This window comes from Phyllostomus hastatus, unplaced genomic scaffold (assembly GCF_019186645.2).
Source record: "Phyllostomus hastatus isolate PE091 unplaced genomic scaffold, TTU_PhHast_1.1 phas_scaffold_46, whole genome shotgun sequence".
Taxonomy (NCBI): domain Eukaryota; kingdom Metazoa; phylum Chordata; class Mammalia; order Chiroptera; family Phyllostomidae; genus Phyllostomus; species Phyllostomus hastatus.
The window spans coordinates 19,524,812-19,543,670 of record NW_025334032.1 but is presented as its reverse complement, the minus strand read 5'-3'; the positions used below and the strand labels follow the sequence as shown (position 1 = coordinate 19,543,670).

Sequence of the window (18,859 nt, the reverse complement as noted above, 5' to 3'; positions counted from 1 at the left end):
GTTAGGCACCACGAGTCTAAGGTAAACTCACCATCCTTTGCCAGTTTCCAAAAACAAATGATCAGAAATAGCCTCATTTCTTTACATTAACATATTTCTACTTTATTCAGTTCCCACTTCACATAAAAATGTTTGAACTGATCTCCAAGCTTCTGGTGCATTTGGAAGTGTATCCAGGTGTGGGACAGAGGGCAGTTGTGTGAGACATAAAAACTCCGGGAAAGTCCTGGGCTACAGAGATTCCCGTGATAACACTGTAGTTGGCCGCAGAAATTCAGCTTTATGTTTCTTGAGCTTTAAAAACAACAGCAATTAGGAAGTGGAGGTACTGTTTACTCCAGGATGATTTTTGTTTAACGTTTAAGATGTTTTCAGTGGCTTATGTAATTAGTTCTGAGACCCGAGTATGGAAAGGGAGGCTGTGTAGCAGCCCAAACCGATTAAAAACAAGACTGGGGATAAAGACATGACTACCCTGGACATACTGTGGGTCCAGACCACCACAATAAAGAGAATAGTGCAATAAAGCAGGTTGCACGACTTTTTTGGCTTCCCAGTGCATATAAAAGTTACGTTTACACTGTGCTGTGGTCCATTAAGTGTGCACTATAGCCTTACTTATGTCTAAAAAAAAAATGTACTCTACATACTTTAACTTTGAAAAAGCTGACAGTGCTATAAAACATTTACTGAAGAGGGATCACTGAGGGTCAAGTTCATTGAGGCTCCCTCCCAAGGTCCATGGTAGAACCAGGTGGAAACTTGGTGGCCAGCACAATGCCAGTGGATTCTATATGGTTATCAGACCAAATGTGAACATATTTTTTGGCCAGCACAGTGCTGTATTTGTCTTCATTGTGACCTGAATGCATTTATGGAAAGCAAGCAGTCTCTTCCCCACCGTGTTATAGCACATTGGGTAGGTTTTCATGTTGTGTTGTTGGCCTGGCCCCAAAGGCATCTGCCTCTCCATCCCTGTACAGAGGCTAAGCCAGTTGCATAAACTCTTTGTCTTAGATCTTTGAACTTGGGCTTTGGAATCACTATCCCTCCATGATTAGCAAGTGCATACTGTCAGGTATTTGCATTTGCAGGTTCCAGTCTAGCAGGTAAAAAGGGCACTTCCCTGATGGCTCAGCCCAGATGCATAGTAAAGTCCTGTGGGCTTAATGGGCTGGAATTCAGCTGAGTGTCACCCCTGCATGGTGACCTAGAGTGTTATGTGCTTGTTATGGTTTAAGACAACCAGGACCCACAGGACCATGTGGCTAGGAAGTGCAATTTTAGAAACAGCAAATGTCCACTGTAACAAACATACCAATGTCTGTGGGGCTGAATATTTTAAATCTGGAAAATCTAGGACATTATTGAGGCATAATAGATCTTTTTCTGAATTTCTAATTTTTGGTGGCATGGAAAATGGCGTAATTCCTTCTGAAAGTCATACATTTGAGAATGAGAGCACATTCCTTGCAGTGTCATTAAGGAAGCTCGAGACAGCTCCTATCTGGAAGTGCACACAACAGAAATTTCTAGTTGTGTACCCCCCGTTTCATTGTTGGGTTGTTTGCTGCTGGCAGGGGTCTGATGTACTTCTGCTTGCACAGATGCTCTGGTTGTGACCTCAGCCCTGTTTCCTCTGATTGCTCGTTTTGTATTTGTCCGCGTGAGATAAGTGATTTTCACCCTGGACCACTTTTCCTCTCCCGGGTGGTGCAAGGGCTGCCTCAGCACAGTGCCACCTGTCACAAGGCAAGTCCACCTCTGAAACAAAATGATCTCACTATTAGTCTGTAAGTGGCCTTGATCATAATAGTACAAAGTAGCAGTTATTACCCTTCTTCTCCCTGATGAAAGCAAGGGAGACATTCCATTAACTTACTTAAAGAAGATTGCTAGCGTGTCTTGGTCTTAGCAACCAAGTCTAGCCTGGAATGCAGTGCCCTGCCCACTTTACAGAAAACAGTACAAAGGTAATTATAAGTCTGTGTCTGAGAAGCTAAGATACTGCAGGCTAATCGAATTCTTGGGAAAGTTTTAAAATATTTTTAGTCAGATGTTAAGTATTATAATTATAAATCAAAAGCCAGAGACCTAAGATCAGCAGTTGTCTGAGCTCTCAAGTCCAGTTAATAATGGAGACATAATTCTCGCATTGCCATCTAGGATTGCACTTTGCCTGACATGATGAAAGAAGGCTAAGACGCTCTGAGTTTTAATCTGTAAATGATGATGTGCTTTTGAGAGGAGGAGAAGCCTAGCAACTGGATCCTTTGAATCGCATTTTAAATAGATGTTTGAAAAGAAAGAATAAACAGCCAGTCATGTGACTGGAAATGACTTCCCTGTCCCTAAGTCCCTCCTTACACCTGAAATGTCTGCTGTGATGAAGGCTAGAGACTTAAGTACTAAATTAGTGACACTGGGGATATGACTAGACCAGGAGTTAAGAGGCCCTTATTGTCTCATCCTTGGTATGTTTATCACATAATTATCCTCTCTGGGCCTCGGTTTCTTGAGTATCAAATTGAGATGGTATTGGGTGAACTAACCTGTAAGGTCCCTTCCAACTCAATATGCACTTTTGAGAAGAATAACATATTAGCACCACTCTCACACCAACAGAGTTAAACACAGAACAGGAATATTTCCATTTGGGGGTGTCAGGGGGTCTAGACCAGCACTATCCAGTAGAGAGATAATGCAAACCAGATATGTAATTGTAAATTTTCTAGTAGCTAGTTTTAAAAACTTGTGGAATTAATTGTAAGAAGATATTGAAATTTAATACAACAGAGCCATGGCCAGGTGGCTCGGTTGGTTTGAGCATCATCCTGTGCACCAAAAGTTTCACAGGGCACATACCTGTGTCATGGGTTCAATCCCCAGTCAAGGTGTGTGCAGTAGGCAACTGATTGATGTTTCTTACATCAATGTTTCTCTCTCTCTCCCTTCCTCTCTCTCTGAAATCAATAAACACATCCTCAGGTGAGGATTTTTAAAAAAGTAAAAGAAAAAATAAATTTAATACAACATATCCAGAATATTGTTATCCCAACATGTAATTAGTATATTAAATAGTTTACATTCATTTTTTTCTTACCACATCTTCAAAATTTAGTGTCCGTTTCACACTCATGGCACATCTCAGTGCAGACTAGGGCCAGTGCAGCCGCACAGGGCTTGGGGCTCGCGCTGCCATGGGGGCGGCCCCTGTGCGCACCGTGCAGTCTGCTTCCTTGTGGGTCGGGTTGAAGAGGCCTGGAGCAGCCTGCGTGCAGACTCCATGCTTTGTCTAAGAGGTGGAGGCTGAGCAGCTGTGACGCGCAGGTGCTGCACACCTGTCAGGCTCTGTGGTGGTCGCAGATGGTACCCATTCTGATTCGGCAGTGCCGTTGGTTAGGACTTTGGTCGTTACTTCCGAGCAGAAAGAGGAGGCCCACCTGGTGCGAGTGGTACGCTCACCCGGAGCCTTGTAGCTTTTTCCTGTCAGCAGCCTGGGCGACAGGAGAAAACCAAATACATTTCCCTCACAAAGAAAGTCCTCATGTAAGCCACGGGAACAGCCTCCCTCCCGGTCCCCTTCCACGTCTGGTGAATGACCTGCCCCATCTGTTAGTTTGCTGTTGCTGCTTTGGAATCAGAGCAATGAACGGTGTATGCTTTTTGGTTTGTTTGTTTTTTTATTATTTTTACCCTACTTTATTTTTCTGTAAACTACATTAGGTTTCTTCTTACTGTTTCCCAGAAGGATCTGTATGCTTTTGATGTAAGGGTTTACAAACTTGTTTGCTGAAGTGCCTGGTCTGAGATGAAGAGGCTTTTTGTGGGGAGCAGACTGTTGAGGTTCTTCAGGTGTATCTAGTTCAGAATTATTCAATGGACTTACAATGAAAGCTTAATCTGTTTTCAAAAACATTTCCTCTGACAGAAGTCATATGCAAGCCAAGAGGTGTTTGCTGTAAGAATTCTTGGCACAGCATTCATTGGAAGGCTAGAAACTGGTTCCACTTGAGCCACGTAGAGACTCTTGGAGGAGCACTGAACAACTCGTCTGCTTGTGTTCCTCCTTAAGGCACCCACTTGGAAGCAAAATACGCAGAAGACGACTCATGCTGATCACACACATTAATGAACGTACAGGGTACTCTCCTCGTAGCTCTCTTCCCCAGCTTGCTCTGGCCTTTGACAAGACTGTGAAATAGGTGCACCAGGGCTGCCCTTCCTAGTTCCTTTCAGTGCCCTGTTCTCACCCGATGCCTCACCGTTCCCTCCCAAGGATCAGTAGTGTGCCGTCTTCCACACGTCTTGCTTCCAAGTGGCTCTCACCTACTTAGTGAATCCTGGGAAGTTTTACAGCTGTGAGTGGCCTCATCCCCTCATTCTGCCCATGTGGAACCCGAGACCTTGAAGGAGCAGGGACTTTGCTGAGGCCCAGTTGCTGGGTGTTCTGACTCCACAGGTTGGAAGGCCTCTACCACATGGCACAGAATTGGATTTGACTGGTAAGATGCTGCTTCCGGGCCTTCCCACGGAAAGGGGCTTTTGAACTGGGAGTACAGAAGGCATACAAGTGCTTTAAGCTCCAGAGCAATTACTACACCTTGGGCACGGAGTGTCATGGGAGCTCAGTGGGCAAGGTTGCTTAGAGCAAAGGCCCTTCAAAGCCTCCTGACATCCTACTTGAAACATTGCCTGGAGAGACTGACCTTGTCCCCTCACGCCTGCCATTGGCCATGGTGGAGCTGTGAGTCCGTGACAGACAAGCCGCAGGGAAGAAGTTCAGGTGCACCTCTGAGGGACATTTGTGCGATGTTAGATGTTCCAGCACAGTCAGAAGCATGAGCAAAATATACACCAAAATAATAAGATCATGACCTGCATAAAAATGTTGTCATAATAAGCTAAAATTTTGTTTTAGACAAGAGTTCCCTAAGGAAAAATTTAGTGAGAGACAAAGTTTTATCCCATAAAAACTAAATTTAGTCTTCTGTCCAGATAAGTAGTGTTTCTCTAGCTCCAATTACTTATCCAGGTATATAGAAACTTAGTTTTACATCCCTGTTTCAAAGGACATTTTTCTCCACTTTACTGAACAGCAATTATTTTAATAATTAATCCAATCTGAGTGATGTTGTTAAGTCAGTTTTAGACGTGGCTGTTGAGAAACCCTCCCGCAGAACCAAGCTGGGAGGGGCTGACAGGAACTGGGACAACCGGAGCCCCCAGTCAGTGGGCTGGACCTGGACAGTTAATTTCTTGAACTTTCCACCTAGAAGACAAAATGTATATCTTTCCTAAGTGAGCTTTGTGGGCTTTTAAATTTTGGGTTTATTTTTTTTAAAGATAAAAATCTGAGCACTCATACAGACTGGGTATATGGAAAGGGTTTTGAGAACTAGAGAAACAAAGAAAAGAATGAGAGATAGCAGTTGTATTTATTTTTAATCCTCACCCGAAGATGTGTTTTTATTGATTTGAAAGAGAGAGAATCATCAATGTGAGACAGAAACATCCATCCGTCCCCTCCCATACTCACCCCAGCCGACTAGGGATCAAACCCACGGCCTAGGTAAGTGCCCTGACCAGGGACTGGACGCGCAGCCTTTTGGTGCACGGGGACGATGTTCCAACCAACTGAGCCACTGGCCAGGGCAGAGATTGCAGCGTTTTAAAAATTCATTCTCAGCAGGAGTCAGGAGGACACTGTAAGCACACAGGCCCTGTTCACCGGTGGGCCCTGAGGAGGGAGGGCAGTAGCAGAGCCCGGAGGCAGGAGAGACTCACTGCACTCCCCTTTCTCTCTGGGGCAGTGGGGTTGGCCTGATCGTCACTTGGCCAAGACTGGGTGACGTGGGAGCAGGCGCAACAGTGGACACGGTGAAGCTCTCACAGCCTTTTCTGCAAACCCAGTCCTTTCTGTCTGCATCACAGCTTTTGGGCCTCTTCTGCTTGTGTTAGCATAAAAAAGTAAGCTTTTTATTTTAAAGGTTTTTTTTTTTTTCATTTAAATCACAAAATTTATTTAGAGAGCAATAGAGCCAAAAGGTAGAGCAACACAGAACTGAATCACACTTCCTTAGGTTTTCCCGAAGGCCGCAAACCCTGACCATACAAATGAAAAGTGGTGTGTATGTGCTGTATTTAGGCGGGGCTTACCACTGCATGCTGAAACCTGATAGGGAAGCAACATAGGTGGGGGAAATTTTTTAAATTTTCTTTTTAAAAGTGTGAGTCCTGGCATAGCTTGCAGGTCAGAACTTAAAGAAAGCGCCGTTCGAATGCGATTGATTACTTCCCTAAGTTAGCACGCGGTGGCTGATCAGGAGAAGGGCCACACAGCTCCTGCCCCGTGAAAGATAAACGCAGCCTTTATTTGAACGACAGTTGTGTCCAAGAGCCCCTTCTTTTCTGGTTTGCTTTTTATTTTATGTTTAGTTTTGTTTTGTTTTGTTTTGTTTGTTTTCCAGCATAGAGATCTAGGAGCAAAAAGTATTTTGCTATGTACCTGACATTATTAGTTCTCTTCCCATTTCATTTTAAGATGGCCTTTTGCCCTGCCACCTTGAGACAGGAAAATGTCAGAAGGAAATGTATTCAGGGTTTGATTGCTAGCGCTGTGAGGTCTGAATGCAAATGGCCCTGCTGGTTATAGTCACCGGGCAGCGCCATTTCCATTCAGGTGGTTACTGTCTGATTCATATTGGAGGGCAAAAGGAGAGAGGCTTCTGTTGAATAAAATAAGAAATGGTATGCAGGGCTCAGGAGAAAAGAGACTGCCTAGTCAGATGCCTGTAAGTCTGTATGTGGATATGATTAAATTTCTTTTCAAATACTATCAATATTTGTGATTTTTTAAAGCAATTAACATTCAACTTAAGCAGCAGCTGGGCCTTAAACATGGTGTTTTTATTCCTCCCTAGTCGGCATTGCTGCTAGTGTACAGGAATTATTTTTCTACACACTGGAGGAGTGTGTTTGTAAGTAATTGAAAACCAACTTAAATAGCAAAAAATGTAAGGAGGTTATGGAGGGGGGAAACAGGACTTCATTTTAGTAGATAAAGAAGTCATTAAACATTTGAATTGTCTTTGACTCTTAGGCACAGAAGACTTCATGGGAATAGCAAATCTTAAGAAGGAAATGAAAGGAGAAAGTTTGCTGAATGGCACAACCCCAAAAAGCAATGTTCAGTTACTTACCTGCAGAGAGTAGCTGCTGGGCTCAGAGGGTGAAGTCCCATCTCGAGTTTTCTTTTCTGAGAGTGCAGTTACACTGTGAGAAATTTGTTCACACTGTTGCAGAATTCTTAAGGAAGGATGCTGAGCACACAGCTCTGCATTTTTTTTTAATTGATCTGAGAATTAAATCCGCAGAGACTAATACAAAACCTTTAGTAACCTGACCAAAGGCAGCACATGGTCCCTGCGGCACTGCTGACTCTCACACCCTCTTTGCCTTTCTAAATAAAAGATGCACCTGAAGGGGACCCATATGAAGACCGAAAAACGATTTAGGAAAATGAATTAATGCCACACTTACTTAGTGAGTGGCCCTGTCAGCACCTGGCCACCTGACCCCAGGACTGCCTCTGCGCTGCCACCTGCGTCTCCGACTCACGTCTTCCATCCCGTCACACTTTCAGTCCTGTCTGGAGCTTTGTTAATTCTTGCACAGCCATTACTTTGTGGCATGAAATTACATTAATTAAAACATTCAGTCTGATTATGGTTATTATTGTCAGAACAAAGTGTAGAACTTCAGTGTTGTTATTGATTAGTTGTTAGTGTCAGCAGCAGATTCCTTTCTGTATTAATATTGATGAGACTGACTACTCTCCGACCAGGGACCTCAGAATCTTAGGTTCCTATTGAAATATTTTCCAGAGGTAAATGTGATCCTGGTACATTACGTGTAAATTACATGTAAGAGTGATCTTTTTAATGGACGCTTCTGTTGTGAGGTAAATTTAGAGGCCGTTCTTCATGTATGAATGAGACCGAGTGAGCATCCAAAAGAAGAGCCAACACAGTCTGTATCCAGTGGTCCAGTTTCCCTTTATTTCTAAGAAGAGCATGGATAATAAAATTCGATCTTCATTACTGCTACATAAGAGATACCCAGAAAACATGTTTGTCTTTTATGAACCTCGAAACTATAGTACCAACTACCTTCTTCTCTCTGTGAAGAGAGAAGCACAGAGCCCGCCCGCAGTGCACTGTGTGGGGTTTGCTGTGCACGGCGCCGTGGCAGTCGCGGTCAGGTGGACGTGGACGTGGGAGGGTACGGACCAGCCTTTGCTGAGTGCCGGCCCCCGAGCCTCCGTGCCGCCACACAGGTCGGGCCCTGGGGTTTGGGAGAAACACGGAGGGAGGAACACCAAAGGCTGAAGGGCGTCCCCAGAGGTGACAGGCTTAGGAACCCATCGGGCATCTACTCCTATGCCTATCTATATCCCCACTATTTTGATTTTTCTAGAATTCGCCATATTGAAAGTTCGAATACATTTTTGCTAAATATGAGAAATTTTATTTTCTCATGTTTATTATTTTTCTTTCCATTCATACGTTCCACAAATGCTTACTTAGTGTGTACTATGTGTTTTTTTATGCTGGGGATATATTAGTAAACAAAATTACAGCCCCTGCCCTCATGCCATCACATTCAAGTATTTGTAGGGGGACGAAAAACAAGATTTTTTCGATGAATATGAGGCCGATGGTGAGAAGTGTGAAGGGGGAAAATGAAGTTATAAACCACAATATGAGTAGGTGTTAGGATTTCAGGTGCAGCTGGCCAGGGAAGGCCCCCATGTGTAGGTGACATTGCAGTCAGGACTGAAAGAGGCGCAGGAGGGGAGGGGACTACGCCCCGTGGATTCCTGGGGAACTGCTCATGGGGCAGAGAAATGGCAGCGCCAAGGGTTCCAAGAGCAAGAGTGCGCAGCTGTACTCAGGGACAGCCAGGGAGGGGCATGCCAACCCGCAGTGCATCCTGGAAAGCACTGGGAGATTAGACCAGAGAGGCGGAAGAGGGTTGGCCGGAACAGGGTTCTCTGGGCCGTTTGAAGGATGTGGTGTTGGGAAGGATTTCTGCAGGTAGGAAGCCACTGGAGCAGTTGGGGCAGAGGTGGCACGCTCTAGCTTACATTTTAACAGAGTGCACGGAACGGGGCAAGGCAGGAGCAGGGAGACCTGTCAAGCGGCAGTCGCAATAAGCCAGGCACAGGATGATGCTGCTTGTCCAAGGTGGAAGTGGTGGAGGTGGTGAGAAATGGTGTGATTCTAAGAATATTCTGAAAACAGAGGGATAGGAATTGCCAACAGAGTGGTTGTGAGGTATTAGAGAAAGAGAAGAATCAAGGAGCAAAGTTTTTATTGTCAGATTTTTTGGCTTCAGGGTTTTAGAAGTATCTCTAGCCTCTTCTCTCAGTGGTAGGATACTCACCAGCTAGCTGCAAACACTGGCATAGAACTCTCAATATTTTGGTTAACTCTTATAATCTCTTAGGTGCCCTCCATGCTGCAGGCTTATAGGGAAGCACTGAGAGAATCGTACTCTAGCATCCATAGAGATACAGCAATTTATATAAAACCACTAATGGAAATAATAATATAGCCATTGATTTAATAGTTATTATGTGGCCAGAGTACAGCCTATACTGCGTGATGTCCATCAATAATTTGTTAAATATTCAGATAAAACCCAACAAAGGTACATCACACCAAAGCCTGTTAATCAGTTATATGAGTGTATTTTCCTAAATAAAATGAAAGCAGGAGGTGCAAGTACAACTCGGTTGTGATTTTTCTTTAATGCATGAGACCAAGCTGAGTGTTGACCATTTTATTGGTTAAGAGAATGCTTTGGGCTGCAAATAACAGAAAATGTGACCAAGTGTTTAATTAAACAGTATAAACATTCTTTATCTCACGTGAGAAACCTGGCAGTGCTTGGTTACTGGCTGCTAAGTGCTGCCATCCAGGTTGTATAATCTTTCTAAGTTCCCAGTTCACTGTCCCCGGCACACCGGCTCTTTTGTTTCCATGCTGACCGGTTTATGGTCTTGTCGTGGCTTTCTTAGTTTCACATCCTGTGTTCTCCCACTTTTTATCAGGGTCACAAAAGCTGCTTTCACAGAAGGACCCTGGTTGACTTCTTACATGTCATTGGCCAAATCTAGGCCACGCGCTGCAAGGCTGACCGGCAGAGGAGGGAAAGGGTTATTGTGTCCGGTCTGTAGCACTATCCCCTTCCTGGGGCACAGCACACTGACATCCTCCGTAAAGATCACAGTTTCATTAGCGCCTGGCTGCTGGGAAGCCGCAAGCGGCTGCCACGATATCGCACACCGGCTTCTTGGCTGAGGTTGACCATTTGAACAGGATTAGCAAGGTGTTAGTCTCTGAATTGGTGTATCAGATACTTTAAACATGATTTACAAATACAGTCCCTGCTGCTGCTTTACTCGTCCTTACTTACACACCAGCTTTCACTTAAAACTTAAATTTCACAGTTGGTCTTTAAAAAAAAAAGATAAGAATCATGTCTTCCCTGTGTAAAGAAGGAAATAAATGCTCCCAGAAGATGTTTTTCCCACCACAAAAAAAGGAGATCTCAATGAAGAAGCAACTTCTGAAATTAGGTTCATTCCCATGGCTGTTCGGGACTGCATGCACAGCTGAATGCCTCTGCATCCAGAGGCAATGTTGAGGTGGGGGTTGGGAGCAGGGGTGGGGGGACCCTCTGGATGGAGGATGTCCATATTGAGATGAGTCTGTAATCCGGGAAGGGCAGAGTAGAAACCAGTGCCCACTGAATGGTTCTCAGATTAAAGGTGTGTTTAGCTCGAATATTTTGAAGGGACATTTGGTTTGGTTTCAAGGAATGTGGAAGGCAAATCTGTATTACTGGGTTTCATAGCCCAGTCCCTGTAGCCTTTGTAACTCAGAAATAGAGCACAGCCATTTGAAGTTCACGAACCCACTTTAATTTCCTTTTTCTTATTTCTCGTAGCAGTGACTGAGCACCCCTCATTTTCAGGCCCTTCATGCCCTGTGCTTTGCTTTGTCTTTCCTTCTGTCTGATGACTCAAGTCCTCCCACACATCTATGCCTTGCCTTTTGTTTGTTGATTGACTCATGGATGTAGTTTATTTGGGACAACAACTTTGCAGCTGGAGCTGTGGAATGAGCAGGCGAAGTGGTTTTTCTTCTTGTACTTTTCAGGTGAATTTTCCTAGTAGTATCAGCTTCTTCAGAGACTAGGTAGGAGACAATGGGCCCTGTCACCTTCTCTGCTTTTGTCTTCTTTCAAGATCATCTCAAAAAAATTGTCCTTCATACCCCTTTCATTGTATAAATGCCCCAGCTTTGTGAAATAGTATGCCTTCTCTGGTTTTCTGAATCTTTCTGAATCATTTTACTAAATCTGATTCATACTGGGAGTAATTCTCTCCTGCAATTTAATCTTGCCACCAAGGCAGTTTAGAGAGAGATTAAGTAGTACTTTTCTAGAGTGACTGGGACTTTGGAACTGTTGTGGTATGCCCTCTGAATGCTGTCTAGTTCAGTTGCTGATTTCACTGACATGCAGAGTGATGTGTAATACTGGTGACATCTTTTTAATTAGCAGATGCCCTTATCAAACTCTTGCATAGCTTTCTGAGATAAGCTGAGTATTTTATTCTATTCATTACTTCTTAACAAAAATTAGAATATGTATCAGTTGGGAATACTTTCAGCTGCAATTAACAGTACCTGATGGACAAGTGGCTTAATCCCCAAGGATATTTATCGTTCATACTTAACAAGATACACATTCAGAGGTATTAGGGAATCTTAAGAGTTGGGTCCAGCTCACTGTGTCTTCAAGAACCCAGCCTCCTGCTGTCTTTCCATTTCCCTCAGGCCTCACGCGTGGTTCGTTTGTCTTCATGCCCACTGCCCATGGCTCAGGGTGCAGCTTTCAGAACCATATCCACGTCAAGGAAGAAATAAGAGTGAAGCTTTAGCACCAGTGGCTTCTCCTCTGAAGCCTATCCCTTTCATCGGGAAGCACAGTTGCTTTCCCTGAAGCCCTTCAATACACTTCTTCTTACATCTCATTGGCTACAAGATCACATGGCCCATCTTAGCTACAGAGGAGCTGGGAAAGCAAGTATTTGGGTTTGGGAACCCTTTGTAGTGGGAGGGACATAAGAGAAGAGGGGGCTGCGAATCCTTTTGATTGGCCAAACCAACAGTGTCTGTCACAGTAGTCATCCTAACACTGCATTCTGGTGTGTATTTCCATTGCCAGAGGGAAATATAGCTTAAGAACGTGGGTTTTGAAGTCAAATTTCCTCAATTCAAATCCCAGCTTCACTTTTTTGCTAACTCGGAACTTTGTGCTTTTCTCTGCCTCTATTCCTTTTACTGTAAAAGAAGGATGCTAATGTTCTAATTGTATATGATTAATGTATGAATGACCTGAAGCTAGTATGTGGCCATTCAACAGATGTTATCTCCATCACCCGCCTGGGGCCCCCACACAGACCAAACCCAGAGCGAGCTTAATGATTCAAAGCTTTTTTCCACTTTGAAAGACAGAACGTGAAAGAGTAGCTTCCCATAGCTTCATCTTTATAATTACTAACTTAAAACTGAGGTACACAAAAATCTCAGTCTGACTAGAAAAGTTCCTAAAAGGTTTATAGTCATAACAGAATCTGCTTGCCTTTGTTGGGACAGTTTATAACTCATGTGTTTTTTTGTTTAGAAATAAAACACTTTGGGACTTCTGTGTTGAAGCAATACAGTGATAGACTTATTTTGACTAGAATCTATCAAATCAAGAATCTGAGACCCTTCTGTAATTTGCAGTGTATATAATGGTTCTAAAAAGGGACTCAGAAACTTTTAAAAAGCATCAATTAGGGTTATAGAAAAAAAATCTCTGCCATGTTCTTCTCTATTATTCTTACACAAAGATGCTCAGAGATGAGAGAATCCAGAGCTGTTTAAAATGCAATGGATACCCAACAAACAATTGATGAAAAAATGTAGAGTGAGAAAAGCATCAGAAAATATTTTGAAGATTGGCAGGACACCCAGAGCAGCTCTTAGAAAGCATTGTGATCTTCTCGAGTTGAATCACTGTAGACTGATTCTTCCTTTGTAGAGTTCTGGGGAGCAAAAAAGAGAGTAAACAACCATACCCAAGCCAGGTTCAAGTGCTGCCTAAGTCCTGTGAGGGGCATCCAAGTGAGTACAGGCAGCACAGAACCATTGAGAGCCATCCAGTTACCAAAAACCAGGGGTTACAGCTCCTCCATCCTACACCCTCTTGTTCCCGAGTGCTCAGGAAGCATGATTCCTCCACCTACATTCCTTCGGAATGCAGAGCAAATGAGAACTAAAATTCTGTCTTCATCTCTTACCTAAATGACCAAACCCATCAGTCTCCTAGAGCTTTTGCCCACTTTGGGGAATGAAGTCAAGTCTTCATCAGCCAGTCATGCCGTCCAGGCAGCTAACACGCTAGGTGTGTTGTGCATGCCCATTTGTGAATGGTGCGTTGACTGTCGTTCTTCTTTGACTTCCCCTCCAGCAAACCCGTTACGAAACTTACGTCAGCATTCTGAAAGAAGGAGGCAAGAAGCTCCTGAGTAACAGTGAGAGTGAGGCCGCGGGACTGAAGAAGTCGCATTCGAGTCCATCGCTGAACCCAGATTCATCTCCGGTCACTGCCAAAGTCAAGCGTAATGTGTCAGAGAGGAAAGATCACCGGCCTGAAACACCCAGCATTAAGCAGAAAGTTACTTAGAATCCACCTGTGACCAGGAAAGTGCTGGTCATGGATAAAATAGAGTTTTTCAAGATCTTTCTGGTAAATCCGTGAATATATTTAAAAAAAATAGTCTGTGACTAAATGGTGCATTAGTAACCTTTTCTATTGTACATTTTTTGTTAGTTTCTGTACAGATTGTCCCTTTGCTCTTGATTTCTTTGCTTTGATGGTTTTTGCAACTTGATAACTAATGCACCTTTTCGTGAGGCGGAGGGGATCATGATTTCAGAGGGAATTATGTGTCCCTTCTCCTTTGGTTTTCTCTTGTTTGCACTCTGCTCAGTTGTTATGTATTCTCAAACCAACTGTTACACTTTTTTTTAAGGTTAAAAAATTTAATCCATTGTGAAACACTTAACTGGACAAACTTTGTAGCTTAGTAAATTCTAGCCAGAGTTAATATAAACCTTTATATGTGAGATCTCAGCTGGTCACAGAGGTAGAGTTGAGCACTCTCAGAAGTTCAATTCCGAATGACAGTTCTGGGAATCAATGTGGCCCGCGGGCGGTGTGGCCATGCGTGCATCTCATTAGCACTTACTGTTGAGTCCTGACCCTGCTGGCAGCAGGGAGCTGGGGTGAGAAGATCTCGGCCCGCCGGACTGGCCTAAGAAAGCAGTCGGCTTGCTTCAAGCGCGGAGTCCGTTTCAGCCAAGCAGGGAAAGAGAAAGCAGAACCTTTTTGCCATTGAAAGTTGAGGAAAGATGACACCAAGTTCATTTTGTTTTCTAAAGAACTGTGACAACAATCAGCTCTTGGGAGCTGCAGCGGTAGGCGTGTGTGCAGTCTGTAGAAATCGTTACCTCACTCCCACGGGGTCTAGACTAGGAATCCAGAATCATCTCCGCTGTCAACACCCTGCTGTCCAGGGAGTTACACATGCCAAGGCATGGTTGTAAGAATAGTGGGATCTTAAGCAAAACAGTAAGAGAGGAAAACGAAATTGCAGTTTTCCAACGATGGAATACTGACTCTTTAAAATCAATCTGAAAGTAATAAGTAGTCTGAATGAGTGATGGTTGGGAAGCTGAGGAATCTACTGGTTGCATTTACAGAGTTACTTAGTTCATTCTTGGTCTTTCTGCTAGCCACTTCTCTCTGCTCCTACTGAACTTTCTCCTGAAAATAAACACTTTATTTTAAATCATTTCTTTCTATCTACCCAGAATAGTTCTATTGACCTTTAAGTCATGAGCTCGTTCCAGTGACCATCCCTTTGAAATTCAGGGCAATGAAAAGGACCCTCTCTTGCACAGGAAGAGATGGGAGTGAGAGTAGAGCCCACTGTGACCTAGAACTTTCTGGTCACGAAGCCTCGAAACTTTGCAACCCTTAAAGCTGTCATCTCCACAACTGCAGGACTAACAGAATCGCATAGAATACTCTTTTCCTCCCACAGAAGTTTGCTCTAGTTCTACTCAGTTTGTTAGTTAAAGGTACTATGACCAAAGAACCCGGACTCTGCGTGAATTGCATGATTCCAGTGAATCAGCGGAGGCCTGCCGTAAACCACGACGGTCTCCAGTGGCTCTTGTTCTGCTGTTCCGGCATGTAATTACTGGGTTATTTATTCACCTTCCCTTCCTTCACCTCTATCAGTGTTTGTATTCTGCTGGTGCCTGGAAAGAGGAAACCCCTCTCCAAGGTTGTAGCTGCTTGTTCTCAGATGAGGATTTTGCCACACCTCCGAAAAACTCCCTCCAGCCCTCTGTCTCATTTAGGTAAAGACAGTGACTGCATTTATGTCTCAGACAGGACGTTGACCAGTGTGGTGTGTGGACCTGATTCACTGTTGTAGCTTCGACTGGATTCAGGATGTCCACAAGGGAATTGTCTTCCTCCCTAGGATCTGAGCAATCAGACAGTTTGTTTTCTGCCTCGATATCTGTCCTGAGCCGGGGAGAGAGGGGGACCCAGACCCTGTCATCTCTGAGCTTCAGCCACTGGAGGAAAACAGACATCCCCAACTGGCTCGAATGTGTCTGCCCACCGTGTGAGTGTGTCTGTGTGCACAGCACGTCTCTGTGTGTTTCCTTAGAGTACTTGACGAGCGTAGAATGGTACCGAGCTGCCGTGTGTCTGACGTGCAGAGTGCCGAGGCCCTGAAACACTTGGTTCGCGTCAGCCTGGCAGCCTCATCCCCGTGATATGACTCACTGATGTTATCTTCAGGAACTTCTGGACATGCTAATGGAGTATTGGGTGCAAAAGGCACTTTTGAAGCTGCAGTACACTGTGTTTGCACAGTTTGTCTTTAAAAACAACTGCAAGGTTCTTTGGAGAGCCAGCATGGCACATCGCCCTGGCCTGGTGCTGTCCATCTTTAGGAGCCGGGCTGTGAGCACCTCCTCCTGGTGGCCTCTGGGTTACTGTCTGTTGTCAGCCTACCTGGTGGGCTGCAGGTTTATCCTGTAGGAAGAAATGGCCCCTGGTTCGACTGTACTTTGAAACTCTTGCCCACAGCCAAGCACATTTTCTTCTGCAGTAATTTCTTTCCTATGGTATCAAGTCAGAAGACATTGAAGACATTCCTTTCCCAGCTAAGCCCCGCCTACAGCCCCTTCACGGTACAGGGAGCTATCCTCCCCCTCCCCCTCCCCCTCCTCCTCCCCCTGTAGGTACTCCCCACCCAGCCCATGTCTCACCCACTGCTCAGCCTCGGGAGTCTTGGGACTGCTCTCCATGTGATAAAGCATTATCCTTCTTCACATACATACACTTGACATTAGTTTTCAGTCTAGGAAATCTTAACAGTCATCAGAACACTTGGGTGATAGTCTCGTTGCACAGCTCACCACAGAGGTGGCCCGTGTATTAAGTCTTCCCCCACCTCACATGTTGACTTTGACGGGTAGGTGTCAGGGATTCATGGTCAGTAATCCAAACTTAATTACTAGCATGCAGAGTCCTTATTTTATTGCCAGCCCATAGATATTAATTGAAGTGTGCTTTTTAAAAAACATAGTATGAACTCTTAGCAATGCCTAATTAAGCCAAGCAATACTTCTGTGCATTTTAATTAGTCTCAGTAAGACCAGCGTGTGGGAGAGTCATCTGGTGGCACTGCAGTTCCCGGGGAGGAAGCAGCTGTCCAAGATCCTCTGTGCTTCTCTGACTGCTGCCTTAACTCAGAAGATGGGGACTGTTTCCCAGTTAAAAGTGATGTGAGGGAGTTAATTCTGCAAGAGGAAAGTTGATTGGCTTTCTGAGGCCAAGCCAGCTGGAGTTCGTATTTCACCCTGTGGCCAAATCTCAGAATTTCTGAGGCTGGAGAAGAATCTAGACAACAGCAGGGAAGGAGGCCCTTTGCCGCCTAAGCACAGAGGTGTGGAGTCCTCCGCTGGCCCCCGCCTGCCCCTCCCTCCGTCGGGAGAGAGCCCGGAAGATGTTCGGAGGTGAGACGGGGCCTGAGACAGGAGCTGCACCTCCTCTGCTCTTGTCCCTGATCGACCTTAAACAAGTTTGTCCACTGTGGAACTACCAAGACTTTCTTGGGTTTAGTGAGTTGCCTTGAAATTCGATTCCTTCACCATTTCTTCTTGTAGCCACCAGTTAAGCTTTTCTAAGCCTGAATTCACAGGGAGTTCATCAGCCTTCTGGGTGCAAACCTCTGTCGTTTAGCTCTCGGGGACCCTGTCAAGGTTTCAGCTGGTTGGGAGCCACCTTCCTTCTTTCCGCAGCGAACAATCCCTTCACTTCTCAAATGACAGGATGTTTCCCCATTGTTGAATTAGCCTGGTTAACAAAGAACCAGTGTGGCATCCCAGGACTTGTTAAAAGTAGAGTCTAGCTATGAGGAGTAGTGTGGTTTGGGGTTTAAGTAGCACCTGCTTTTCTCACAGAGCATCTGACTTCCTCTGACAAAAAAAGTTCAGTCACCTTTCTAGGCAGGTGAGCCTCTGGGCCGGCCTTGCCCCAGAGCTTCCTGGCTGTCTCTTGCCCCAGGCCCCGCCACCAGTCTGCCCCAGGTCAGCCCCTCTCTCCACCAGCCTTTTGCCATCTTCCACCGTCAAGGCATCCAGAGGACTTCAGAGATCAGTAGTTTACGGCAAAATTCACCCCAAAAAATGCTTCTCCTCTCAGATTCCTTTTCAATGTCTCTCTCACAAGGAGGACTGAAGTCCAAAGTCATTGCCATTCTCATGTTGTACCTATAGTATCCAAAGCCCAAGGGGGCGGCCTTCTGCTTAAGACAGTGCATGCAGAGAGAATGTCTTTACAGAAAGAATGTCAGTAAATACTTGAATCTGCATGACAGTTTGTCGACTTGAATGCAACAGCAAGAAAATATTGCAAGTTAAGTAACTGTATATATAGTAGGTTTCCTTCCGTCTCTTTGGCTCATCTGTGTAATTCACGTGTGTATCTCGTATTTCAGGCCTTTGGAAAATATTCATATAGATAGTATGTCAGACATCAAAGAAAATGCTTTCCTGTCTCCTGCCAATGTTGTATTTGTGGGTATTTATGGTTGTATGTATGTATATGTATCAATGTGTAGATTGTATATCAGTATATGGTATATGTACATCAAATTTATTTTTGTCCTTAATAACCAGTGTGATATGAAAAGCAAGTAAAAACCTCATAGGATTGAGTATATAATGCAGTTATTGAGAATATATATATAGTGGTACTGTTTTATTAAACTTAAATTCAAATGATATTTTGATTAAATTTTTGTAATAAGATTTTATGCTAGAAAATTTCATCTTTGAGCTTTGAATCACCAGGGCAAAAATGACTCTGAACTAACTTTGTGAAACTATTTCAGTGTGCTGTGTACAATACCAAGGAGGGGTAGCTCATTATAATTTGGGATCACAGAAAGGGGAAAAAATCAACAAACAAAAATGGCTGTTTTAGCAACTTCAGTATTAAGAGCACTTAGACATAAAGCCACACTGGCAGTGTTGGGCTTTTTACAAAATGTGATGCTGTGAAGCACACGTTCTTTATTGTTGTAATTAGCCCAGGACAATGGAGCTCTCAGAAGAACTCAATAAGCACCCACCGTCTCGTTTATGTG

The 18,859-nt window shown here is 44.2% G+C and overlaps 1 protein-coding gene across 3 annotated transcripts in view; it reads left to right on the top strand.

Annotated features, from left to right (window-relative positions):
* Positions 1-18,521, top strand: part of PSD3 (pleckstrin and Sec7 domain containing 3) — a 383,494-nt gene extending 364,973 nt beyond the window's left edge. For all 3 annotated transcript variants that reach the window (XM_045821887.1, XM_045821888.1, XM_045821889.1), the window contains one exon: positions 13,591-18,521. In XM_045821887.1, coding sequence (XP_045677843.1) covers positions 13,591-13,806 — 216 coding nt within the window. In that variant the 3' untranslated portion in view covers positions 13,807-18,521. The remainder of the gene's footprint in view (positions 1-13,590) is intronic.
* Positions 18,522-18,859: the final 338 nt, after the last annotated feature.